Here is a 27,222-nt window from a genome sequence, read left to right on the forward strand (position 1 = left end):
TTGGAATAAAGCTCTTAAATACATCTCATAATGTTATTCTTTATCGGTGTTGGTTTTGTTTGGCCATGCTTACTTTTTCCGCCATTGTTGCGCTTGACTGAAGATTTATTGGGGAACTAACTGTCCAGGTAAGAGCACTCGGTCAGTATATGTATGATGGTAGACAAAGACGATTTCTTCAAACCCACTATTTACATCTTTGCAATACGTTGCAATAAACCACAAACAGTCGTAAGAACTTTTTTTTGATAAACATGTGACTTCTGGAAAAAAGGTTAATGAAGCTCAATCGACTGATGGGTGATGATTATAGAGAACATTTTCCAAACATTGAAAGTCGAATCAACCCAGGCCCAGGTGAAATGAATGCCAGTGAAGTGACATCTATTTCATATTAACTTACAAAGGTTTATTATTTTTAAATAAGTGAGTTTTAAGTGCTTAAATAAATTTAAGTAAGAGGATATAGCTTATATGCGCCATTTAAAATTCTGCCCAAATATCTACAACACAAACCTTCAAACTAAAGAATAATGACAAAGACATTTTTAAAGGAATAACTGAGAGAAAAGATGTTATGCGCACACAGTGGTGTTCTTTGAATGTGTATTGCCAAGCGACCATTACTGTTTAGTCAGATGTCGCCTGAACATGGTCAAACAACACATAGTTCTGTTTGTAATATTTGAATCTCTCTCCTGTCATTGGAGATCGATTCATCTTTTTGGCCTGGATCGATTTGAGGGCCGGGCAGTGGAGCAACGGTTAGCGCCTGTCACCAATACAGTGAAGGTTGACTTGCTGGGTTCATTTCTCGTCTCGGGCATGCTTTTCTTTGCATGTTTACAGGGCTGAATGCCTTGTCATCATGTAGCCTTAGTTGCTGGCACACTCTGTAAAACACTCTGGTTCGATTCCAGTCTCGGTGTTGGGACGATGTTGTCCAACGACCCAAGTAGTCAAACGCACTTAATTTACTTCAGGAAAAAGTTGTTTGTACATCTGTTGAATGTAAAAATATCTTCAGAATGTAAGAAAAGCAGTTATCTTGCTAATTCTGCTTGAAGTGTTTTTGCTTGTGTAAATATTTCTAGGAGGCAGACGTTAGGGGGGATTCACATCATTGATGAAGCCCAGATGTTCAGTCGGAGACTTCTGGTCGACGTATGGAGTTCACCCAGTCGTGGTGTTTGTTGAACTCTGTGTGTGTGTGTGTGTGAGTGAATGAAGACTGCCTAGTTTCGAACACAAGCATCCTGTCAAAGCAGTTCCACTTTTAAGGCATGAAAAAAGCTGGAAATAATACAATGAAGGTTCGGAATTCAGCAACATGTCATAAACTATTTTGAGCTGTCAGGCTTTTTACGGTCTGGTCGTTTCGTTTTCTGTTTATTTATTTTTTTATTTTTTGTTTTGTTTTGTTTGTTTGTTTGTTTTTTGTTTGTCTGTTGTTGTTGTTGTTGTTGTTGTTGTTGTTTTTAAAGCTAGGACACCCTAAGGTTGATCCACGATTTACACTCCGCTAAGTAGAACTTTATTTGCACGAAGATATTCAGTCTATAAACTTGTAAACATCTGTGAATATCATTGATTTTGTGATAGTCGGCTATCGCTGATAGTCAAAATATTTAGAACCAGTCTAATTAATTTTTGCTTCAACATTGAGGAGGCAATGAAAGGAGGTGAGGGAACGGGAGGACATGTTTATTTAAGCAGCCGTGTATATGTTGTCATTGTATATTACTATATTTCATAAAAGGTCTAAAGTCAGTTAATGAAATGTCTTGCGCCATTTAATAATGATGTTCGATTTTTAATGTAGTCCATACGAACAGACAAGTGTGTCTCAACCAGGTGTGTCTGCACAATTAAATTGAGATTGATGTATTTATTCTTAGCAACAACAAAAAAACAAACTTTTTTTCGTGTTAAGGGACATAATTTACTGCTTGAAATAGACGCAGTTGTTTTCTAAACGAGGTTGTTTCCCTTCATTAAAAATACAAATCGGAATCTGTCTCATCCTTTTTGGTTCTGTTTTTTCCCTCTCTGTCTCTCTGTGTGTTTTTTCTCTGCGCTGCTGTTTCTCCTTTCTTTTCTCTCTTTCTCGTACGTGGATGATAATGTTTGGTGCAAAATATTGCACTAGTTTATTGTATCCCTATGAGATAACCGTCTCTAAACATACCCCAGATACAGCCAGACTAGTTTCCTACCTTGCTTTATACCTTTATACCTTTACACCTTAACATCTTGTGTCATATCAGGGACATCATGCATACATATAAGTGCACGAGTGTCACAAATATATATATAGATAGTGTGGGAGTATTCATGTATCTATTTACACATACACATAAAATTTAATACAAATATATATGCATATATCAATAGATATATCTCAAAATAGGAAGAGTGAGCGCATGCTTGTGTGAGTGGTGACAAAGAAATTGAGAGAGAGAAGCAACAAAACTTCTTAGAAAAAAGTACTAAACCTTTCACTTGTATTAATTTATTGCTTATTAAATTTCATTTCGCTCTGTATTTTCTTATTGTTTATTCTTTCCTTTTAGTTATTGTTGATTATTACCATGTATTTTGTTGTTTATTTTCCACCTATTTTTTCTTATTGCCACTCTTTTTTTTTTCCTTTTTATTTTGTTTTGGAGTTTGGTTTGTTTATTGTTGTCCTCCCTGTAAATTACTACAGTTGTATTATTATTCAGACCACTACGCCTGCACCAATACCAATACCTTTATAACTGACAGAACAGCACACCAACAAACAAACAAAAATCAACACAAATGATCCACATATAAAGAATAACACAACATACGGATTAAAAACAAACATTTTTTAAAATAAAAAGATCACATCTTAAATTAGAAGCTTTGACGCAGGTTTATTAGAGCTGGGGACTTTTTCAAAAATTACATTTCCATTGCACGATCAGAAACATAAAATGTTCCTATTCATGAAAATATGTCTTTGAAACATTTTGTTAAACAATACATGGGTAGATGTAAACATATGGAAATATATTTCATAACAAGAAAACTCTTTGGTTACGCGTTCAAAACATAGGCATTGCCAACAAATATGTCTTATTCTTAAATAAGCCTCATTAGCCACCTTAGTGAGTGAGTGAATGAGTGAGTGAGTGAGTGAGTGATATAAAAATATCAGTAGTAAATTTGACAAAATGTGCAAACAGTTCACTATAGTTTATTGTAAAATTACTGATGTCCCTAAATCAACTGATACATTGATTAATGAAATGTCACTGAAGTATGAGTTATAAAGAATAAGTTACAATTAAAATAATTTCATCGCCATTTCATCAGACATTTCAATAAATAAGAACCATTACAAAGGTGCCGTGGCAGACCTATCTACACTTTCATCAGGCAAAAGCTTCCATCGGGTGTTCTAGAGGATCGTCGCCATTGTATTACTTACACCTGTAAGTGTATTTCTACTCGGCGACACGAAAATAACTGCTATTAAAACTTGCACCTGTTTGTAATTTTCTCCCTCATGTTTTGCCTCGACATTCTTATATGGTTCTGGTTGATTGAAATGACAGAGTAAAAGAAGGAAGGAGTGTGTTTGTCGGACGGTTTCACGGGGTTCATCAATAATCTCCTTTTTTATCTAAGTTTTTTTTCCTGCGTTCACTGCCATAACGAATGATCAGAAATGTCAACAAATTATAGGACACCGTTAAGTTTGATTAATTTGATATTGAATACTATGTTATCGATAGTTTAGATAATGCTGGAATGTTAATATTATTCTGTAGTTTCCGGCGGCACTACGTCCACTGGACGTTTGACGAGGGTTCACGTCTATGATCACATGACCTTACCTAATAACTCGTGACTGGGGTCCTGTCTAACGGTTCCATCGATTAACACTAGCAAATAGAATTCCTCGGTTACTGAGAATTCATTGAAGAACCTGGCGATATGGGTATTTATAGAAAAAATCAGAGGTAACTTGCACACCTTCCTTAAAGATCAACTGTCTAGATAACCAATCTACGATAAATAATTATAACTAAAAAGGTTCAGTCTGAAATTTAAATAAATACGGCCGCATGAGGGTAGCAGGAATGCTACACAGTTTTCAAATATTTCTAAAGAAAAGTGGCATCATAGTACATGAAAGTATCTCGTTGTTTCGTAGTTCATCTTTCATGGAATTCATTTCAAAGCCTTGCGATGAGACCACACAGTTCTTACCTTTGTTCACCTTGCTTCAACTTTTAAAATTTGCATGTTGAATTTTGTGCAAGGATTATGATATTTGTGACAGTTTCGTGCAGTTCATTAGCTTACAAAATAATTAAATTACTCATTGATCTTTCCCTTGTGGGAGAGTCGTTCTACGATTTGTTCTAACCTAACTACAAAATATTGTTTTCCAGAAGAATAGAAAGGCAGAGGGACGTACAAAGGATGTTGCACACAAAGAATCAATTGGCATAAACGTGGGGTGGGGTCAAAGCAAGGGGAATTGTGTGTACATAACACCACCATCTTGTTCCTCTTGAAACAAGAAACATAATTCTTGACCATCGTCCATGATCATGTTAACCCTTTCATGTCTGTGTGTCTGTGGAGAGTGTTCTCACTGTATCTGTGGTGTGCGGTACCAAGCGTGGATGCTGGACGTGCAGAGCTCGTGTGACCGAGGGTTAATTCCCGACAGATCGTTGGGGACTGTCGGCGCCGACAGTTTTGGTCGAATTCGTGGTTTCTCGCAGGATTTCCTGCTGAACCTCGGCAACATCCGGGGACTCCTGCTGCTGATGATGAAGACGCCAGGCGTTAAATGACTGCACGAGCTCTGCAGGTTCCTGCAGGTCATGTTCCAGATGCAGAGCTGATTGATCTGATGTGGCTGTTGCTGACGGAGGTTGAAAAGCATCTTGTCTAACCACACCTTCATCCTGTTGCTGCTGCGACTGAGAGGCAAGGGAGTGGTCCACACGCGCCTGACCTTGCTGAACTTTTGGGACCGAGATGACCTTTACCGTGGTCTCTGGCTGGCTCGCTGGCTGGACCTGTGCCGCCTGCAAGGACTGTGGCAGTGCAGGCTGATCGAGTCTGGCAGGTCCTGGTACAACAGGAAGACTGGAGGGCACTGGCGCTAAGAACTGAAGGTATTCTGGAACAAACCATTTTAGTTCTTCGTAATTACATTGACAGGCGGACAGGCAGAAATACAGACTAAGAAACAGGCTGACTGATAGACAGACATGAGCGGGTATTTGTAAGCAGGGAGATGGAAGGAGGAAGAAAAGGGCAAACAACTCGGCCGATTTTGCCAACAAAGTTAATTTACAGCGAAGAAAAAGCTTTTCTTTAGAAGTGAGAGTATGCATGCTCCTTGTTGCAGCCAGTAGAGATGGTGATGGAAGCAAGTATTTCTCGTCATTGTGTCGACATCAGACCCCGGGGCTCGCATAATGCGGATTCGCATAACGGCCTGCGTGCGTTTGAAGTGTGAGGAGCTTGAAAGGCCGCTAATTGCCTGATATTCACCCGCCATACTTCAATGTTGAAAGGACATCATTAAGTGTCTTTTAAGAAGCTTTTTAAGTCTGGCATCGAGATGTCTGCCGTGTTTAGAGGTTGTGCCTGCGGAAATCCGACGACATCAAAAGACTTTCTCAAAACAAGTTTTCAGTCTTTATGTCTGTGCGTTTGCGTGCGCGAGTACGCACATCTATTCCTGCTTTACTTTGCAAGTTAGTGTTTTCTTTCGTTTTCCTGGGCGGGCATGCATTGATGGAGGGCGACCAAATGCTTTTAGGTATGACAAGCACATACAGGCATGAATGGTGGCCAGAAGCTATTAACTTTGACGAGCGAAATCAATGGCCTCCTACCTTCTCTGCTGACTTTTCCATCTTCAGCTGCGAGCTTGGCCATGGCGTGCACGGCAGCACGCGCCTTGTCCAGCGGCACACACTTGGACAGCTTCACAGCCAGCGCCTCGCTCTCGTCCTCGCCAAGATACCCGTCCTTGTCCGCGTCCACATCGTCGAAGATCGACCCGTCCTCGTAGACGCGAAATGCATGATGGTGGCGCCCCAGTCCGGACGTCTCGGACAGGAGGATGCTGAGGAGGTCTGTAGGACAGGGCAACGGCAGACAACACATCAGCTGCTGTTTGTTATCAGGAAAACAACAAGCAATAAAAATGGCAATACCTTATCTAAACTTCAAATTGTGGCATAGTTTACAACATATGTTCCCAGCTCTCCCATTGGTTGACTCCTGTAAACGTATCCAGGCAACATTCCAATGTCAGTGCTGTTGGCCTGTTTCTGCCCTCGGTGTTGTTTAAAGCTCCGTGCCTTGAGAACTGAACAGGTGTATTCAGCCCAGTATTGGAAAATAACATCTTGCCTTGAGCTTTGCCCAATCATCTGCCATATTTTACACCCTGCTAGTTCTTTAAGGACAGCACAGCATTGTCAAATTATTGAAATGAGAGTCAGCTGACTCGACTACTCCCATGAGATCAGCCTCCTTCAAACTTTACTCCGTGTTCATGCATTCCACTGAGCGCTGAATGGAGACGACCAGAATAATATTAATGTGACTCTTTAGAACCAAGCAAAAAAAAAAAAAAAAAAACAGTTTTCAAACCGTCAACAATGATAGAAAAAAGTAAAGTCTATTACATTACTCCCTTCTGACACTGGGAAAATATAAAAAGGTCAGTTGGAATACAAAACCGAGTGGGAGGAAAAGCAATGGCTGAGAACAACTCATTTTATTTAGTGTTGGTCGTGACTTGTGCACAGATGAGTGCGAGAAGAAAGGACATTTGAAACAGCTGCAGCACCGACATTTCTCCTTGTCTCTACAAAAATATTTATCAGTATAAATGTCGCAATACATGCCGTAGGAAAAAAATAGTTCAGTTGAGTATTGGAGCTCGCTTACAAAGGCCAAATAATATCATAGAGTGTATTATGAACCCTGTAGACCCTGCAATATCAAAGATTGTATATATAAATCCTGTAATATCAGAGAGTGTATAAAGAACAATGTAGACTGTACCCTGTACACAATAAACATTTCATTAGTGAAATGTCACAATAGCCTCTGGCGGATCCTGAGAGGGTTGAAATATTTTAAGGGAGTAAAATGCGACAGCTAATCGTTAGTAATCGTGTTCACATCTGAAGTTCACATGTGCCGTTACTGTGAACATCAGCGCCTGACTACATCCCAGTATACTGACATCCATGTACAAACAGCTGGTTGTTCACTGTGTTCAACAATGCTACCCTATGTTTGAACTTTAGCCTTATTACAGGTTTTTGTCCGAGTGAGCATGTTGGGAGCAGTCCAGTGTGTTGTCAGACTGGTCAAGCACTGATCACCAAGTCAAATATTGTGTTCTAATGAATATTAAAAATACAGGATAGCAATGCTGTAAGTGCTAAATAACAGATATGTCCAGTTAGTACTGGCTCGTTCTACTCGGTCAATATATTTACAGTTATTTTGGGTGTAAACAAAATGTACAAAGTACACAGGAAAGATGTAAGTGATTTAGTGCACGTCAGCTATCACTGATTCAATGCGTGTTGTGGCCTCCTAGTCCATAGACCATGCATTCTCAATTAGTGTGAATTAGTTTAGTCTGAATTAGCGGGGAAATGTTACTGGCCTGCAGCCATATGTTCCAAGTTGGCCTTCTGCTCGCCACAGGACAAACACTAACAACATCAGGCTGACAGAAATAGGCATTCGGGATTTTTCTGATTAGTTTTTATGTGCTGTATCCCGGATTCAGCGATAATCTCTCGGAATAGGAAATATCAGAAATATCAGCAGAAATGGACAACCATTTGGCCTTTTCACTACATGTTCATACGCCGCTGCATAAAAAGCTGATAAAAAAGCAAAATCTAATCCATTGTTTATTCCGGGTACTTCTCACAAGGACAAGGACAGTGTAAATCACCATCGGAAAGTATTGTAAATTATCATCCGAAGTTGTTGTAAATTGAACGAGTTCTTCTCAGAGACTTGCCGTTCCTGCTGTTTACAAACTGTTGGTGGTGCTTTGGAATCACTGCTGGACTTTGTTTATGATACATCCTTCAACAACACACTCAGCTCGCCGTAGTTTTTTTTTTTCTCAGGGTTAGGAAGCGCAATCCATCCTTGTTGTCTCCCTTAAGCCATGCCCCTGTTTTTATTACATTACAGGTCGGAAGTGACGTCAAGACCCACAACAGTCTCATAGCTTTAAGACTGGTAAAACCGTAATAATTACCGGCAAGTGTTTACTCTTTACACAGAAGCAAACTGGAATGTGTAATTCGTAAATTTACTTTCTCCCTGACCCTTAAACTGACCCCTTTATTTTTTTCTAAACGGCTTCTGGCAGATATTGTTGGTTATCTTATTTATTTTTCTCATATTTATCTTTGACCTACTAGTCTGAAATTTAGACACACTGGCTTTGCTCTGTCTAAAACAGTTAAACGCAGACCAGTCAACCCTAGACAAAAAATACAGTTTTTAAAAAGTTTATTGAGAAGTTTCTAAACTTTTAAAATTTTCTAAGACCGGGGGAGATAACTCAAGCTCACCGCACTCGCAGATCCTGCCGTCGCCACTGACGTCTGCAGACAGAGTTATCTTCGCTGCTCGCAGGGCTTTCTCCAGGTCCCCGAGTCCCAGAGATTCTCCCAGTATCCTCCTTACTTCTGATCGAAAAGTTTGCAACTCCTTCGCACCTTCCACACATCCACTGCCATCCGAGTCGACATCCTTGAAGTCAAAGCTATTCTTAGACCCAACTCCATCTTTATTTTCACCTGCTGGAATTTGAGAACATCGGTACAAGTGTTATTTGAAGATCTGTTATTTTTGTTTGCTTTCTTGTCGACCTTTCAGATTGCTACCAACAGTTCAAAGCGCGAGGCTAACAGAAACTAGAAACAATGACAGGCTCAACAACCTTCATGAATAAAGAGAAAATTGTGGTACCAGAAATTTAATCTATTCTTTCTTATCAGTATTCAATCACAATGAATTATTTTAGGTTCTTTCAAAGTATTTACAACCCTTCCCCCCAAGTCTTTACTGAAAATTGAAATATAGCTAGGAAGCGTCCTCTGGATAAGCAGAACAGCAAAGACTTAGAGAAAATCCATGCTAACAATATCTGTTAGTAATGTAATATGATGACATCGCATCCAGGTCATATTTTACATCAAACAAAAAAGCAGACAAAACCTACCCAGGCTTGCCACAGCCATCAGCCCCACGGACATCAGGCCAACGGCAAGGGAGCGAAACAACTTGAATCCACTTGTCTCCTTCACCATTGTTTTATTTCTGCAACATAAAAACAAACCAGTCCCACCTCTTCAAAAATCAATTTCGTTTTTACCTTCGCAAAATTATTTGTATCGATCTCCTTGAAAATAATTGTATGTTAACTGGACAAGAAGCAATCTTGTTCAAGAAAACTAAACAATCGTGTAGCATCGCATTGCTTGAGATACCTTGAAGTTCTAGAGAAAGAAAACCGTGGAGAACGAGACAAGAATTTGTAGCATCAGTAACATGTTAAACAACAATGCTTCACATTTAATCTGTGATATACAGATAGGCAGGATGTGAGATCCCAAAGGAGAGAAACGAATATTTATTCCATGCTGTGAAGGTCGGAAGGAAGCAGAAAATGTAAATTTTTAGACAGAATTCTAGTACACACGAAAGGAGGAATAAAACATCCATTCTACAAAACAGTGCACTCATTACACGCATTACACGCATTTTTCCTACACGCACACACGCACTCACACACACACTCTCTCTCTCTCACACACACACACACACAGACACACAGAGTATTTTTTCTGTATTTACTGCTCCATGTGACAGTCAGTGCAGGAAGGAAAAGCACGTTTGAAGCAACAATCTGGACCAGTAAACACTGGCAAACATCCATTGCAAAATATATTGGAGAGGTCGAGTTCCTATATAAACCGTTGCCGACCCTGGAGTCATATTAGGTTAGGGTTCTGATCCTCACAGGACATGCAACTGTCGGAAATCTTTTGAAAGGCAAAAACTGAGGGAAGACGGATCTGGTGGCGTGCCTGGTCCACACAATGGCACAGACTCGGGTACAATGGCCACCAGCTTCAACCTTTTGTGTTGTTGTCAGTGTTGTGAGTGAACGAGTGTTTTTGGACACGAATGCACCAGTGAGCGAAGCAGACACAGATATACCGACACAAAGACACACAGCCACACAGCCACATAAACACAACCACACGGACCGACAGTCAGTTTGCAGACACGGAGGTTGCTGTCAATGAAGCCTCGCTTTCAGTCAGTCATTGCAGCTGCTCATCACAAATCATCAAGGTCACAAAACATCTCTTCAATTTCTGTAAACTTTTTGCTGTTTTCCTTACTTCAACAAAACCAACACAAAGCTCACTGAAATATGATCTCCTCCGATTAACTTTTGAAAGGCTAAATTTTTTATGGCGATGTATGGACGAAAGTGTTGAGAGCTTGGAGGGCGGTGTTGTCACATGATACATCCTCGATGATCCCTTTCGTCACCGCAGACCGGAGTCCGTCTCGTTATCATACTATAGATTATTCTATCGATTCGTGCGACCAAAATAAATAAAACAGTTAAAGTAACTCTGATCTCCGAGAAAAGAAATTCATAAACAGCAAAACAAAACCAAAAAAAGTTCTGGAAAAATCTTGAAGTTTTTTTTCTGATCGATGAAAGAGACACATGAGAGTCTACCTCAGGGACCTCTGATAAGACGCAGGGAGGGTGATGGCAAGAACCGTTAATCTCGGTCGCCACTTCCGCTCCCCGAGTTGCAATTCCTCCATCTCCCCCTCTCCACCTACCCACTTCCAACCAGGGTTGGCGTGTTCACGCTTCAGTCCATCCTAATTCACTTCGCCACGCCGTCCGACGAGGGAGACGTGTGACGACAGAAGTCACGTGTCCGACCACAAAGGATGTGAACTAGTCTGTCGCAATGGCTGCGAGCACAGGAAACTTCATTTCAACTTTTTTCTTAAAGAAAGTGATTCTAAAGCAAGATTTATGAGGCTAATATTACCTTTCCTGATATCTCTTTCATTATTGATATGTTTAACTCCTTGACTCGACTTGATGTATGTCACACTCGGTGTATGTGTGCTCGTCAACAAATACCTCACCTCGATCCATGGTTTCGATGACTGATCTGTTAGGAAACAGGGTTATGAGAGATAAATAGTTTGACGACTTTACATGTTTGTTTGTGGCTTTTGTCTTCTTTGATTATCTGAATGACTTTCACGAGGTCTTTGGAACCTTACATTTGTCTCTTTTATTCGCATTCCTCTGTGGACGAACAAATCAGGTTAGGAAAACCGTTACTAACACTTTCAGTGATGAACAAAGCTCGGTATTAACATCGACAGACAAACAAAACTCACTCTGAGATATTGTGGAAGAGTATGTAACTGCCAGTGGGAGGGCCGAGTGGTTCACATCTTCCTGACAGTAGGACACACAAAGATCTGTAAGGGGAGACAACCAGAGACACGAAGGGAAGCTACTGGTCACAGCAGGAATCCCGAGATGTTAGACGGGGACCAGCGGCGGTCACACGTGGATGTCAGGTGGATGGAGAGACAGAAGGACAGGAGGCCTGGAGAGAAGGAAATGAAAAGCCTGCAGACCGGGAAAGCCGGCGGATGAGTCTCATCACCACAGTCTGTCGACCCCATCACCGTGGCTGACCGGAGATGCGGGAGACAGGTGACAGTCCCTCCCCTTTGATAATCCGGATGTGAGAAAGGTAGACTAACCCAGTCTGACCAGGGTACAGGAGATTGTCCACAGAACAAACACAATGTCTGGGGTATGATTGGCAATGCCGTGAGATTTCTTATGGGAAGAGGTTACAAAAAAGTATGGGCGACATAAATGCCGAGTGTGTGAAAGAAAGAGAAAAAGAGAAAGAAGTCAGGACGAGTGTGTTAGGGTGTTAAAGAGAGAGAGAGAGTGGGGAAGTGAACGACTGAGGTTTTTAGAAATGAATCCGGAGGGACGAGACAAACAGATGTACGGACAGGAAAATATACAGACACATAAAGACACGGACAAACGGACACAGAGACAGACACACACAGACACACACAGACAGACAGACGCGGGGGCAGATATACAGACACAACCATAAACATATGAAGGAACAAAAGAAAGCTCACATGCCACTGTGTTCATATTAATATCGACTCAATGATGGCGGTCTGACGAAGCACATTTAACCGGCAGGAACGTCAAATAACACGTCACGTGATTAGCGCCATTGATTAGTAGGTTAGCGCATGCGCAATGCTCGTCTTTGCTACTGACGTGACCTTTGGTGTTCGAGGAAAAATTGAAAACTGTGGTGCAGCCAGAAATAAAATTCATAGAGAGGAACTCTGGCAATGAAGTCGATAACCCGTGTGATGGTCGTCCACCCAGACAACGCCACCCGCCGTAACGCGATCCTGGAGCCTCCAGACTGATGGCTGTGCGCCATTAGCTTCTGTCACATCTCATTTTAATGGCGAGACAGTCGGTTTGAGTTGCTGTGAAAGGCAATAAAATGGACGTTTGCCAAATGCACACAAAAATAAACTTACAATCTATACAGGAAAAACAGTCTGAACACCCGCCAATAAAAATTGTTCTGATGATGGGAGGGATAACCTAATGCGCTCCAGTGTTGATGATAAAATACAAACATTTCCAAAGTTTCGGAAAAAAAGGATCAGTCAAGAGAAAAGAATGCAGTGCATCTCCCCATCTTGTGGCTTGAATTTGGCTGTCTTGTGTATTATCTGGTAGATAAATATATTGGATAACTAATGCAATCCAAAATGGCTACCAAAGGAAAAACACAAAAATAGAGGAAGTAAGCTGTTGTCTGTTGATGTCACCAAGTTTATTGTTATTAATTCTTGTCTGCAACTCATCTGCTGTTACATTGCCCTGAACCTTCTCTTGTAACTTATTTATTTGTGAAAATATTTCCTTATTAGAAAAAATCGCATTTGCATCCTTCTGTCGAATTCTGTAGTCTCCAGGCCTAAACATACAAAACATGAAATTATACCAAAAAACTGACACATTCTGACATTCTGCATATTTTAAGTTCAAATTACACCCAAGTCTCTCTTTCAATCAAGTATCAAATGGCTGCCTATTTTGATACAGGTCGTGATTAATATACTAGGATATCATTATCTTTAGGTATTTTGATTTGTCAGAGAGCTGTCCTAGAGAAATACTAGACATAGACAATACACTCAATGTGTGGCTACCCATCCCGTCAGGCCTCAGGTGTTTGATCATGTGTCCGCCCACTTCAAGCGGAGGGAAAATTAATACTGCTTTGACATATTGGAAGAAATTTGCAGATTCTTGTTTTTCATTTTTAGCTATCTCTTTCTTTTTCCACCTCTGTTTGTTGTACTTTCAGTCTGTTGGTAAGTGTGTTCCTTTCATAAGATATCAACACACAGACATACGCAAGCTTATAAATATAGAAATACTCAAGCTTATATATATATATATTCAAGCTTCTATACACATATATAAACATACTTTACATATGCACACATATTAATAATCCAGCTTATATATGTATATATTTTCCCCCTCCTATACCAAGCAGACGCCTGTAGCAGAAAACCATTATGGACTCAGGTGCTGTGCATCACACGTGAACTTGAAGACATTATAATTATAATAATTATAGATTAATAATTACTCATCGATTTGTCAAACACTTCCTCCTTCTTCTCTTTAATTTTTTGTTTTTGTGGTGGTATATGAGATGTCAACAATATGTGTGTCCTTAAAAATGAAATATGAACTTCTGACATTTCGTCTCTGTCCTTGTGCGAGTTTTTATTTTACTGTTAGCTGATATATCACTAAAATGATAATTGTTTCACAAAAAAATAATAATAATAACGAAGTTGATTTTGCTCATCTAGCGTTTGACACCTGATGCTTGCAAGACTCCGGGGAGGCTGACAGCCATCGACTTGCGGTGTCTGGAGTCGATGGACAGCCGTTCAGAGAGAAACCTCGTTTCACGAAAAGGCAAAATCGAGACGAAAATAGCTTTCTTGTGAAGTTCAGGGTTCACGAAGTTCGCTACAAAACTTGACTTCGGGCGGCTGTCAATCCTGAGGCGTCACAATAGTCTTTGTGGTGATGACAGATTGACAGGTCGCAAGCCATTGTTTGGAAATAACTTCAGTTCTGATCGAGACTTTGACAAGCGTGGGATCACCTGGAATACAATTATTGCTTGTAGGGGGTCATACAAGTGAGTAGTATTCACAGCCATCGACTGGTGTGACATTCCCACGAGCAAGACACTGTGTATAGCTCACGCACACTCCCTGTGTCACCGACATTACCATATCACTATAACGTCACCTGCATACCTGTAACATCACCTACACTCCCACATCACGGCAGTGTCAACTATCCTACCATTTAACTCTCGTTTTTTAGTAATCTTTTCGTATTTTTTATTGTATTTTTGATAATTTGTGACATTTATCAAACGGATGATATCGGAAGGACGTCAGAAGAAGGGGTCAAAGAAAGAACCCAACGTAGCGAATAAATGCTGACTCGACCACCAGTCGTGATCTGATCATCGTCCTCTTTCACCTCCGCTTCCCCCACCTCCCAATCAGCCACCCCGCTCTGACTCATCCTCAGTGGCATCCCTGATCAAAGGTCGCAATGTCAACCCCTCCCCTGGGGTAGCAGCTGAAACGATCTGAGCGCGAGCACCGAATGGGAATAATGTGATTGTCGTCCTCTCCTTGCATCAGGACTTTTAGTTAGAGAGTGAGCCCCGGTGCTGCCCCCTAGAGCTTAGATATCTGGGTCACACCGGAGCAGTTCGTCAACAAATCTGTTGACAAGTCGGATTGCAATGTCCAGTGGTGCATCGATGGCGAGACAGATGTTAATGTCTTCACGTGCTGTGACAATGGCGAGACACAACATGCTAATGACAACACGTGTTGTAATGATGACTAGACACTATCTGATAATGACAACACAATGTTCCAATGGCTATAGTGCTGATTACTAGACACTATGTGCTGATGTCTTGATGACACTATATGCTGATGTCTTGATGACACTATGTGTTGATGTCTTGATGACACTACGTGCTGATGTCTTGATGACACTATGTGCAAGTGTGGAAAGTCCGTGGTCCAACACTCGACACACGAGTATCACGTGACCCTGTTCCTCGTCCCAAAATGGAGAAAACGAGATGTTCCGTTGTTTTCTGTCGGTGACACGGTTGCAGGCCCCGACTTTAGCCATCATCCTCCTTCATGCATCAGGCCCCACTTGTCATGAGACCAATGATGGAAGGAGTGACGGAGATCAAAGTCAAAGAATGATCAAACACAAGTTTTCTTGCTTGTTCTGACATTTACACGAGGTGATTCGTCAATCTTCGACTGAGTGGGGGCGTCCCACGCGAGGGACTCTGCACGTGCCCCTGGAGTCCCACGTGACTGGCTTCTGCTTCCACGAAGCCGAGTACAGATAACCCTGACCTTAGACCAGCAACAAGGTCCTCCCCATCTATCAAGCTTATCACTTGTGGCTTTTCCCCGACCGCAGGAGACATGCCCTGTCAAACCTGCGACTCCAGAGAAACCCTCAGAGACACGAAGTGCTGCTAGATGGAACTTCCGGTTTGAGGTTTCTGAGAAGCGACTCCATTTTGTAAAATCCTTGACGGCTGTCGACAAAACCGCTCCCTTGAGAACAAATATCTACATCTGTATAGAGGGGTGGAAGTACTGTCAGAATGCATTTCCCTGACACCAGGATAGACAGATGAGGGAAGGCGAGAGATAAAGAGTAAGGGATTGTGCATGTAAGGGATTGTGGACGAGTGTAATCGTGGCATTTGCTCGGCTACAGCACAGTTTACATTCTGTTACTACTATTATTAATCAATCTACTAAGATCTGGTCATCATCAGCCATAATGAACACATTTCTGTCACTACTGAAGACAGAAGGGCAAGAATTTGTAGTCAGTTGCTTTTCTAGTGGAAGGTTGCTAAGACTGGACTACGGCGTCAACGTTACTGATCACAACTTTACTGTATATTGTTATATAGTACACTTTCAAGAAAATATTTACACAAATTTGCCCAAACAATGGAGGACAATATTAGAAGCAGTAATCATTGAACACCTTTTATCTTTTATAAACTGTAATTATGATTTAAAGTCAAACGCAAACTACAGTTACCCTGTTTTCTTCATTTTTCTCCTTTATTCTAACTTTTTTCTAGTGAAACAAATACCTGAAGTTAACCAGAGTTTAGCAGCCATAAAATGTCATCAATATACAGCTTATATACAGCGATATACAGCGGTGTAGGGTGGCGGTATCGCCGACTACAATAATGGACTCCTTTGAGTAAAAAATGAGTTTAAGTGCAACAAACACCGCATCTTCTTACATCCTTGAAAACTTTATACATCTACTTTACAGCCTCCTCCTTACTGGCTATCCCTGGCAAAACAAAATTCTAGACTTTGCGGGGAGGATTCCAGGTGATTCGTCTTTGAAGGCCGTTGAAAGGGAAGATCAGAGCCAAGCTAAGTAGTCAGGGAGCTTTTAGCAATATGAATGAGAAATCCTCTCGTCTTTCCTCGGCGCTTTCTTACTTTTCAGTTGGAGACCAAAGCAACAGACAAGAAGGCAGCGAGCTCGACATCACCGACCACAGACAAATGAAGGCTACAATGACAAAGCTCGTCACCACAAATAATTATTATTCACATCATCATTATCGTTGTCATCATCATAATTATCTTCTTCTTCTTCTTGGACTGTGTCCGTATGTATGTTTTGTACAATTATTAACCTTTCTCTTGTAAAGAGCACTGAGCCTCTGCTAAATCAAAAATGGCGCTATATCAATTAATTAATATGAATTATTATTATTATTATTATTTGCAAATACCTCTGTGATAGGAACAATGTCAGGGAAGGAGTTATCGACTGGCGAGCCATGCCCGGGGCGTCTTCATTTACCGAGAGAACATAAACGACAAATGGAGCGATGATTGATTTCCGGGTCAATGACCCTGTGCGGTCACGGCTCTGTCACGTGAGTAACGGTGCAGGTGGTCTTCACCATCGCCCTGGGGGTAGCCTTCGTTAGATTAGTTAAACAGCCTCTTGTTTAATGGAGTTTACTTAGTCGGCATGTGAACCTTAATGCGACAGTCAACAACAACAACAACAACAACAACAACAACAACAACAACAACAACAACAACAACAACTGTCAGCTAATTATATGTCACACTTTGAGTTTTCTGTCAGCACTCTTATTATACCCAGCGTGAGAGTGATGAGGGGTGTGAGAGTGTTGGGGTATCTTCAGTTTCTGAGAGCACACCTGAGGTTCAGTACATGAAACTACAAATAAACTGGATTAAACTATCATCAGTAATGTCGCGGGACCTGTTTCGGTACAACAAGGCAATCACCTTCCTTCACTGGAAGTATCACAGACTCTGCCACAAGACTGTCACCAGACCCTGGAAGTACCCCACAAGTGCCACAAGAGTCTGGCAGTCCAAGAAGAGTCTAGAAGTGCTAACCGCCTCTTACAGTTCTTCAAACTACACTTCATGAAGCAGCGAGACTTCAAGAATATTTTTGTGAGATCACTTCTCAAATGTATCAAAACTGAGGAACAACAGTCTTCAGTTTTCAGCTGCAAATCAAAATAGAATTGAAGTTTTGTTCCTGACGAGGCTTTAAACCACCAGCCTGCTAATTAGTCTCATAATCCTTCTCATTTCCAGCCGCATGCAAAAAGCACTTTGACAGATTGCCTCCACACATCAGCTCTCACCTCCTGGCGGCTGGTGTGGTGCAGCGAGTGCGGCAGTCAAGCCATCAGGAGGCTGAGTGTAAGCTGATGCCCCGGTGGGACTTGTCACAACACAGCGAGTCGAGTTTCAGCTTCGATTAGTTGTTACACGAAAAATAGTTTTGCTAGATATCATTGGTGTTCAAGACAGGAATATGTTTGTTCTTGCTGTCTTCGTTGTGACATTGAGGTTGGAACAAAACTGTCATACGAGAGATGTGTTGATATTACAGGTGCAAAGTCTTCAGAGGTCTGTACACACACAGTACACACACAGTACACACACACACACAGCACTCTCAGCACAATACCAACACACACAAACAACACATATTACACAAACACAAACACACTCAAAACAAACACATCCACTCATTGTTTACATGGAGTTTGACCTCTTGTGCATGGTGATTGTTTGTGGGCGTGTATCTCGGGGACAAAAGGTCGGTGTTAACCCAGAATGGGGGAAATAACATCTGGCTTTGAGCCTCCCCCGTCATTAGAAAACAATTCTAGGTATTAACTAATATTTGAACGGTTTACAGGTTTCCACAAACTCGGCCAGCGGTCGTCAAGAAATCAGAGAGGCAGCCAACTTATTCGAAGTCTGCAGAGAAATCAAAAGTACAAAAAAATTACCTTCAAGTCAGATTTCTTTCTCTGTTTCCCCAGCAAAAACATTCTTGTGATAAATGTCAAGTGAACTTTTTGTAAAAGCCAGGTTAACTGATTTGATAAAATAAAATTCGTCACTCGTGCTGTGGTAGATGCCGAGGGCTCTATCTTGACATTTGAAAGTGGCTAAAGATTAAATCGAAGATCTGAACCAAAAAAGCAAAATACAGATATAAATTAAATAAATAAAGTACAGAGATCAGAGAGCGAGGCGCTCCACTTGCTCTTTGTGTGCATGTCCACCATTAGCGTGGTTTCCATGGCAACCTTTGCAACTAGCCGGAGTACTAATTGTACAGCATGCAGTGTTCTCGGTGAACACGAAAACCGTTTTAAAACAGGAATTTTTTGTTTTCTTGAGCAGCTTCTTGTGTCTGACGCTCAACCTGTTGCATTCCTGGTCAACTTTTCTTGAAGATGAATAGGATGGCATACTGACCACGTGGATGACGACAGCTCGTTGTTGATAATGTTGTCGATGATATTTGATTATAAATATCTACCAGTGTGGAGATAATACTGTTGATACTCAATATTGTAATACTGTAATGACTAATTATTGTTATATTGTAATGCTGTAATGATTTAATTCTGCAGTAGTTTAATACTGTAATACTGAAATATTATAATACTCCCATATTTTCACACCTTAATACTAATATTTTAATACTGTAATAATACGGTAATGTTTCAATATTTTAATACTATAATTTTGTAATATAGTAGTAGTGGAATATTACAAGATTGTAATACTTTAATACGGTACTAGTGTAATATTTTAATACTTTTACACCATTGACACTTGTGTAATTATATTTATCTTCCCTCTGTCAAGCAGCCCAGGATGTAGCTGTTGTCCATGTTGACACTTTGCCCTGACAACCAGTCGGTCGCCTTAGGACATCAAAGGAAGTCACATTTGTTAATTGGCTCGTCTCTCTGGTACTTACGAACTCCTCCTGTCCGTTCCTTTCTCCTTCACACACACAGACACACAGACACACGGACAGAGCCTCACGTATGCAGTCATACACACACTCCTACAGACTTGCCTTACTTGCCGTGCAACAAAATGAAGAATGTGATAAACACTCGCCATCTATTACTTACACCTCGCGAGGTGCCCACTACCTCCACCCGACCAACCCACTTCTACCCGAACAACTTGCGAAAACATTTGTCAAGGGCTCTGTCTTGACCACGGGTGGCTGCGCAAACACAACCGACAGTTGATATTCAAAACGGAAACAATGAAACTGTGAACGTCAGTCAACACCTGTTCTTCCTGTTTGCCAGTCAGTCATCACACCTACTCACTGAGCTACCTTTATATCAGAAATGAATGCTTGACAAACACGAAACACAAAGCTGTCTTCTCGGTTACTTGCTTTGTTCATTAACAAGACCTGACATTCACTGCATTTTCTTTCTTTATTGTTGTCTTAGTTGCTCTTTCATTCTGCTTTTTCTCTCTGATGTTTAATGGAAATTATGCATTTTAAAACAAACTCAAGTATGCTTGCAGCTGATTGCTTAAAGGAAAGAAAAAATCTAAATTATGAAAAACCAATAATGAGTTAGCAGACGAGATTAGGAGACAGTAAAAGAAGAGAATAAAGACTGGCAAAGCTTAACATCTCAAATCGCAAGTTCAATTATCCATCCTTCCTGTCGCAGTGTGTCCATGCCAGCGGACCTCGCCATAAGACATGTTGTGACCTACTTGCCTCCTTGTGAGAATCGATCTCGACACCAGCCCGGCCTCCGACTTTGTCCTTTCATTTCCGGCCTCGCTTTCAGTTGAGCTGTGAGAAGTGTCTTTTCAATATTTTCCGAATCAGTTCACGAAATTGCTTGGTATTTAGCCTGTTTGCCTTGGAGCACTAATGCCATTGTGTTTCATTAAATTCATGTTTCATCAAACTCACATTTTGAATGGAAGTTTATTTGACAACTTTCGCCACTTCTGGCATGGGAGTTCCCTCTTCTATCAATCCTTCTATCAGGTTTTTCTAATCGTCAAGGAGGTCTGCATACTTTTGTATTTCAACATAGAATAAGAAATAATATGGTTCGCCTCTGCTTTGAGATTCAGAAACTGATATATTGGTACAGGTAGCTTATAATATATATATATAAATAAATCTTCCAATTTTATAGTCCTAACAATAGATAAGTTTTTTTCATATTGTATTTATTTATTGTGCATCTCACACTCTCTCTGGATGTTTCTTTGTTTGACTCTCTCTCTCTCACACACACACACACAAACAATATGTGTACATGTGTCTGCTCTCTTCTGCCAAACACTATATTTGCTCTGTTTTTATTATCGCCATCTTTACTGAGTAGCAGTCTCTAGGGATGTTGGAGCCTTGGGAGACACACACCCGGTGACCTAGAACATTTGAGAGATCATCGTTACACGTCCAAGCCTCCCCGACCCCTCCCCTCTCCTCTCTTACCAGAGAAATGGAGGTTAGAAACATCATCTTCAGTTCTCGCTGTTGCCAGTCACTTCAACGCCAATCGATGAGCTCCAAAGCGTGAAAAAAGCGAATCCATTTGATGTTTCTGCGGTGTGCAGCGCCCAAAGACAATCCTGTCAGCTGCCTGCAGCGACCTCTGGTGGAATATCGGCCCACAGGGTTGTCTCACACTGACTGACACATGTATGTCAGGATATATTCTCTGATACTGGTTCTATGGAGAAATGCGCCCTCCGACACTCTTAACCCTACACTCAGTGATAGCAAGCACACCTTACCTGTGTTAAGTTGTACATATACATACATATATACATACACTCAGTGACAGCAGACTATATCTAGGTTAGTAATACATCATGATATGCGTCCGGGTACCCATGATACGTGGTCAACGCACCCAACACACACCAAGACAGGTGGTCTACCCACACCCTACATACGACTGTAGACAAGTGGACTCGAGGGGACAACAAGAAATAACCGAGCTCAAACCAGACTCGGCCCGACAGACAAATGTACACTAGGCTGTTCGAGAACCTTCGGGTCGATGCACATGGATTTATCAAGTGCCATTAAGACTTTTCCTGTCATCAGTAATTTGTCTGCCCGCAGAAACGACGACGGTTGGATCTTTGAAGTTCTCCAGCGCGCGCCTGGGTGACTGATGTAGGTAGAGATAATTGGCTGTCGTTTCGCTGGTAGACGTCAGCGTAGGTTTTGTCTTCTACAACAGCCATCAACCGCCATCAACAGCCATCAACAGCCATGTGCTTAATGAGACTAAGAGGTCAGACAAACACACCTAATGCACCTTATCGCTGGAAACTGCATTACTCGAGGGTAAAAACTGTGTTAGCGGTAATAGAGATAAATATCAGAAAGACATTTTTCCGTTAATTCCTTTTTTTCCAATTAGCTCGTCAAGATTTCACCAGCAGGCTGACAAGAACCATTGTCGTGAGAGACGGAGGCCCGTTAATCGTCTTGCCTTATGTTTTTGGAACTTCGATTAGTACTGTTCGCCTTCAACCTGTCAGTACAGCTGCACGCTCGCGCGCGTACAAACTCACACAAACACCTGCACATACTCTCGCTCCGGAGTACGAACATCTAAACGCAAGAACTGCAAAGGTTGTCGTTAGTAGCGGCATCAATGCACCTGCGCGCATGCGCACACACGCGCAAGACGTCAAGGCAACATAGGAGACAACGTAGGAGACAACATAGGAGACAGCGCAGGAGGCAACATAGGAGACAGCGCAGGAGGCTGGAATGATGTGTAGTCAGGCAGAGGTCTCTGTCTTTCTCTACCTCCACCCTTTGGGTGTGTTTTAACAAAGGGAGTGAATGACAGGGTGTATCTGTCACTACGGGGTACATACAAGTCAGTAACAGACCAAAGTCACGCTCCAGGCACTGTGACTGTCCGCGGGAAGTAGAGCAAGCATGTCTTCTGAACTGCTGTCCGTTTCTCTCAGTCAGCTTGTGAATGAAGTGTCCCTTAACGGTAACAGGTATACAGATAAAAGTAAAATAAAAATGGTTTTCTGCTCTTTACAGAAGACATTGTATTCTCCAGCATAGTGATAGGTTTACAAAACCGATCAAATAACTTGCACAGACTACAGCAAACAGTAAATCTAGATAAAACTTATGGTGTTTGGAATGAATACAGGGTTACGGAAGTATGTCCAGTAACTGTGACAAACACAAATATTAAAGAATGATCAACTCTGCATTGACATAAGTATGCAAAACAGGAAAAAAAAAAAGAGTAAAGATACTGCATAAGCTCTGTTCGGATAATCTAAAATTATACTGGAAATTATTTGACACCCAGTTAAACCCCCATTGACACCCAGATACACCCGCATTTACATCTAGATACACCCGCATTGCCACCCAGATACACCCGCATTTACATCTAGATATACCTCCATTGACACCCGCATTGCCACCCAGATACACCCGCATTGACTGTGCCATAGACATGTGGGTCTCAAGAAAAGCAAAGGAAACGGTTTTTGCCATAAAATCCCTCTTCGGCCTCCTCCCAGCAGACTTGAAACAAGATGGTTTATGGTGAGAGGGGAGGATATTCCTTACACGTCACAGCAGGGGTCACGTGTCTCCAGTACTGGCTGACAAGAGTCAGAGCCTGGGAGAGATAAACACACAAGATGCTTGGACACAGCAACACAAGCAGATGTCTAGTGTAAAAACCGTTCTAATAATAAACTGTTGTGTTTGTGTGTTTTGTTGAATGGCGAGTAAAGCGCCCTCTCCATCAACTTTATTTATAGTTTGCTGTGCATTGTGCATGCGTGTGTCTGTGTTTGTTTCTGTGTCTGCGTCTGTGTTTCTGTGTCTGTGTTTCTGTGTCTCTGTTTCTGTGTTTGTTTCTGTGTCCACTCCACGCAGGACACTCGTGTGGATCAGCCAACAGTCACACGACCCATCGAGGGGGGGGGGGGGTAGCCCGATGTCTGCAAATACTGGAGGTGCTATTTTTTCCCCCCAAGATGCATGGTGGACACTGATAATGCGTGTATTGAAGCGCACATAAACTACACCACACTTACAAAAACACAATTAAAATGGTTTAGAAATATGTTATCTCTCGATGACCAACGTCTTTGGGTGTAGTTTAACATGATGAGATGCCGATTATTTATTCACAAAGATGTTTTTGTTTAGTAAACAAAAGTTCTCACCCAAACCCTACTGCTAGCCCACGTGACAATCCGAGAGTTAAAGCGAGCAAGGTATAAAAAGCGCAAATATCTCCTTAACAAACCAAATGGTATCAAATAAAAAAATACTAAATATGAGAAAAACCTGCATCAATAATAGAGCCCACAACTTCAGCACATACAAAACCAGATTTTATTAATATATTACAGCATCTTCGCCAAACATCGTCAAAAATAAAGCACACAGTTATCTCCTCAAGCGCTTTGAAAATTGTCTGTCCCCTACTTATCCTGATTAAAAAATAAATTTAAAATTCTGGCTGAATGACAACCACGGCCTTGACCCCCTCCTCCCAACCGCCGGCTCTGCGTTGACATCAGTGGAGGACACAGATGTTCACAAATGGCCCCAACACCCACATACATTACAATTTTATGGGGCGATCGTCGTGCGGCTCTGCTGGCCGCATTTGCCGGCAATCTAATTAAAGCACGGGTCTCGGAGGACCGTTGGCTTTCTTGTGCCTCCTCCTGAAACATTCATGTCTGCATCAGGTCATGCAGGTGGACAGGACGCCCAACAGACGAGAACTAGACTGTGGAGCGTGAGTACAGTTCATGATCCCGAATAGCTGAGTAGTCTTACACCTCCGGCTCCCCTCACACCTCTCTCTAGTCAGCCTTGTCCTCGCGCACTCATCATCCGTCATCATCTGTCATCATCCTCGGTGTAATCATCATTTGCGCTTCAGCCATGATCGTTGGCACCTCTTCCCGGTACCAAACCTTTGACCAGTTATCTCTCTGATTAAACTATGAAACTACGCTTGCTTCCTTTTATTTTAAATCCTTTTTTTTAATTAGTCAAGGACAAAAGGGAGGCAATGCAGCCATTTAATTGTTTTCCGTTTTGGAGGAAAGATGGACAGAAAGGGCAAAGCTGAGAAACTTCGTTAACATATATCTTCGTCAACAAGACACAAATTGTTTTGATGACAATTGTTTTTTCACGGCAACCTGTTGTGAGCAACATGAGCTACGGTAATACTCAACATCGGTAATTTAAATGTTACAGATAATATGAACAGGTAATACACTAACGTTACAGATATTATGAACAGGGAACCAATGTTATAGGTAACATAGATAGGTAACATTGCCAGTATATAATATAATAAGGGAGGTTGGTTGTTGGAGTTTTACCGAGTCAGCAGCTGAACTACATGATGGCCAACTTTTCCAGCAATGCAAACAGTCGCTACATACATACAGAAAGAATGTGTTCCGGAAGTGGGATCTGAACTAGGAACCCTCACTGTTAGAGGTGAGTCAAAATTGGGATAAAAAAAGAAAGAATTTTTTGTTACAGACTGTGGTCATGAACCTGTCTGTGTGAGACACGCCAGGAACCAGACCTTTGGTCTGCCCACGTTCATCGGCGACTGCTGAAAGCTGACCCCGCTGTGACCCCGGGCTGGATGGTGCTCTGGGAGGTTGTTACTAAATGTAATAGGGACATCCCGTTTTCCGCCCGTCACCCTTGCATTGGGCGGGAAAGAAAGATATTCTCCTGGGCTTAAAAGCAATAATTTTGGTTGTTTGGGCTTTAATTGGTGAAGTTGAGAGGAACTAGCTGAAGTTTGTACCCGTGACAAGACTAAAACCAAGTTTATAGACTGAGATCAATGCAAATATAAAATTATCCTTTCTAAAAGTGTGTTTGAAGTCACAAACACTTCAGTGAAAACACCTGGACCGTAAGTTGTGACAACTTGCAGGCAAGAAATAACTGATAACGGTTATGAAGGATGAATATCACAGTCATGAAGCATCATGACACATATACATCATGACATATATACATCATCACACATATACATCAGTACACATATACATCATGACACATACACATCATCACACATATACATCATCACACATATACATCAGTACACATACACCATGAAGTAGCGACGATTATTGTGAAACACAATCTGGGTTTTAGGAAAGGAAGTCGATCCACAAGTAGTCGAAACATTTCTCGACATATTTTGACGAGGCGCCGTGTGCTCATTGTCTGTTGTTACTAATGAATGATTAGTTGTACTTGTGCTACTTACCGCCCAGATAGCGGGACTTGGCTTGGCCGCTAGATGGCGTGTGAGGGTGGACTGGCTGCTGCAGTGTGGGATACGTCAGGGTGCGTCCACAGGACTCCGGGTGCCGCTAGTGACTGCAGCGTGTGTGTGTCTGCGGCGGCTGCTGCGGAACTGATGCAGCGCGCTCTGGCGCCATGGTGCGGCGCACACACATGACGTGGCGCCTCGTGCACGCGCGCTCTGTCTCTGTCTCTGTCTCTCTGTCTCTGTCTCTCTCTCACCTATTGTGTACATCTGACAGTCTGGGTATCACACACACTCACACCATCTTTTCCTCTTTCATTTCCACGCACACACGCACGCATATACGTACACACATGCTACAACCGTTAACCATGATGACGTCATAGGTGTCACTTCTTGATGCGCGTGTAAATATTTGAAAGTCTCACAAGACTGTGTTTGATATGGAAAACAGTTCTTTGCTCAGCTTGTGATCAATAGTATCTTAAAGTACACTAACACTAGAGTTGCCCTAGAGTTTGTAATGGTTTGTATTTTGTGTTTGTGTGTGCTTGTGTGTGTGTGAGAGAGAGAGAGTGTGTGTGTCATTCGGTCTATGATAATTCACAAATCATTGCCTTTATTTTGCGGTGTGAGACAAACCGTTGCTAGTTTGTGGTGGTGTTGGATACAAGTGTTAGTGTCGGATACCCCGGTGATATCATGTGTTGTGACCGAGGATAACTCGGTGATGTAGGATAAACCTGTCATGCAGTACTCCTGCTATTAGCCTGTCCTGTGCAATGATATTTATTAAAATAAATTTCCAGCGAAAAAAAATATATCTACATGTACACATTTCCTTCCTACCTAGCCATATATTGTATTAACTGATTATTTTTAATTTGATGCATTACATAAGGCGACAAATAAAAAGAAAGCTAAATTGTTACAATAATCCTCAGGATTTTTTCAGTATTTAATCGATTCCCCAACTGCCAGCCATCAATGGATTCCCTGATTGGCCGGAGCTATTTTTTCCCCGAGTCTGTCAGACAACGGTTGGTATCTGTATTCACGGTCACACACCAGTGCACTCTCGTCGTCGTACGTCGCTAACAACACGTCGATGTCAGATCAATGTTCACCCTGTACCACCGCTGGAAACGCTCCATCCGACCCTGGAAATCAATGGCAAACATCAAGCGTGAAGGCGCGCGACTACCCGGGGTACCAGACCACG

The 27,222-nt window shown here is 41.7% G+C and overlaps 1 protein-coding gene across 1 annotated transcript; it reads right to left on the reverse strand.

Moving 5' to 3' along the window:
* Nucleotides 1-2,883: 2,883 nt before the first annotated feature.
* On the reverse strand, nucleotides 2,884-26,217 carry LOC112576113. The gene is made up of 5 exons (XM_025258365.1): nucleotides 25,998-26,217; nucleotides 9,281-9,378; nucleotides 8,628-8,858; nucleotides 5,898-6,140; nucleotides 2,884-5,173 (listed from the first exon to the last, which is right to left on the reverse strand). The coding sequence occupies exons 2-5, from the start codon at nucleotides 9,366-9,368 to the stop codon at nucleotides 4,701-4,703; spliced, it is 1,035 nt and encodes a 344-aa protein (XP_025114150.1). The 5' UTR covers nucleotides 9,369-9,378; nucleotides 25,998-26,217; the 3' UTR covers nucleotides 2,884-4,700.
* Between the last annotated feature and the right edge of the window lie 1,005 nt (nucleotides 26,218-27,222).

Source organism: Pomacea canaliculata, linkage group LG11, assembly GCF_003073045.1.
Source record: "Pomacea canaliculata isolate SZHN2017 linkage group LG11, ASM307304v1, whole genome shotgun sequence".
NCBI classification, from domain to species: domain Eukaryota; kingdom Metazoa; phylum Mollusca; class Gastropoda; order Architaenioglossa; family Ampullariidae; genus Pomacea; species Pomacea canaliculata.

Coding starts and splice junctions, on each gene's coding strand:
- LOC112576113 (XM_025258365.1), bottom strand. CDS start 9,368: ATGGTGAAGGAGACAAGTGGATTCAAGTTGTTTCGCTCCCTTGCCGTT. Junction 6,141..8,627: donor CGGCAGGATCTGCGAGTGCG/GTGAGCTTGAGT, acceptor CCTGTCCTACAG/ACCTCCTCAGCATCCTCCTG. Junction 5,174..5,897: donor TGGAAAAGTCAGCAGAGAAG/GTAGGAGGCCAT, acceptor GGTTTGTTCCAG/AATACCTTCAGTTCTTAGCG.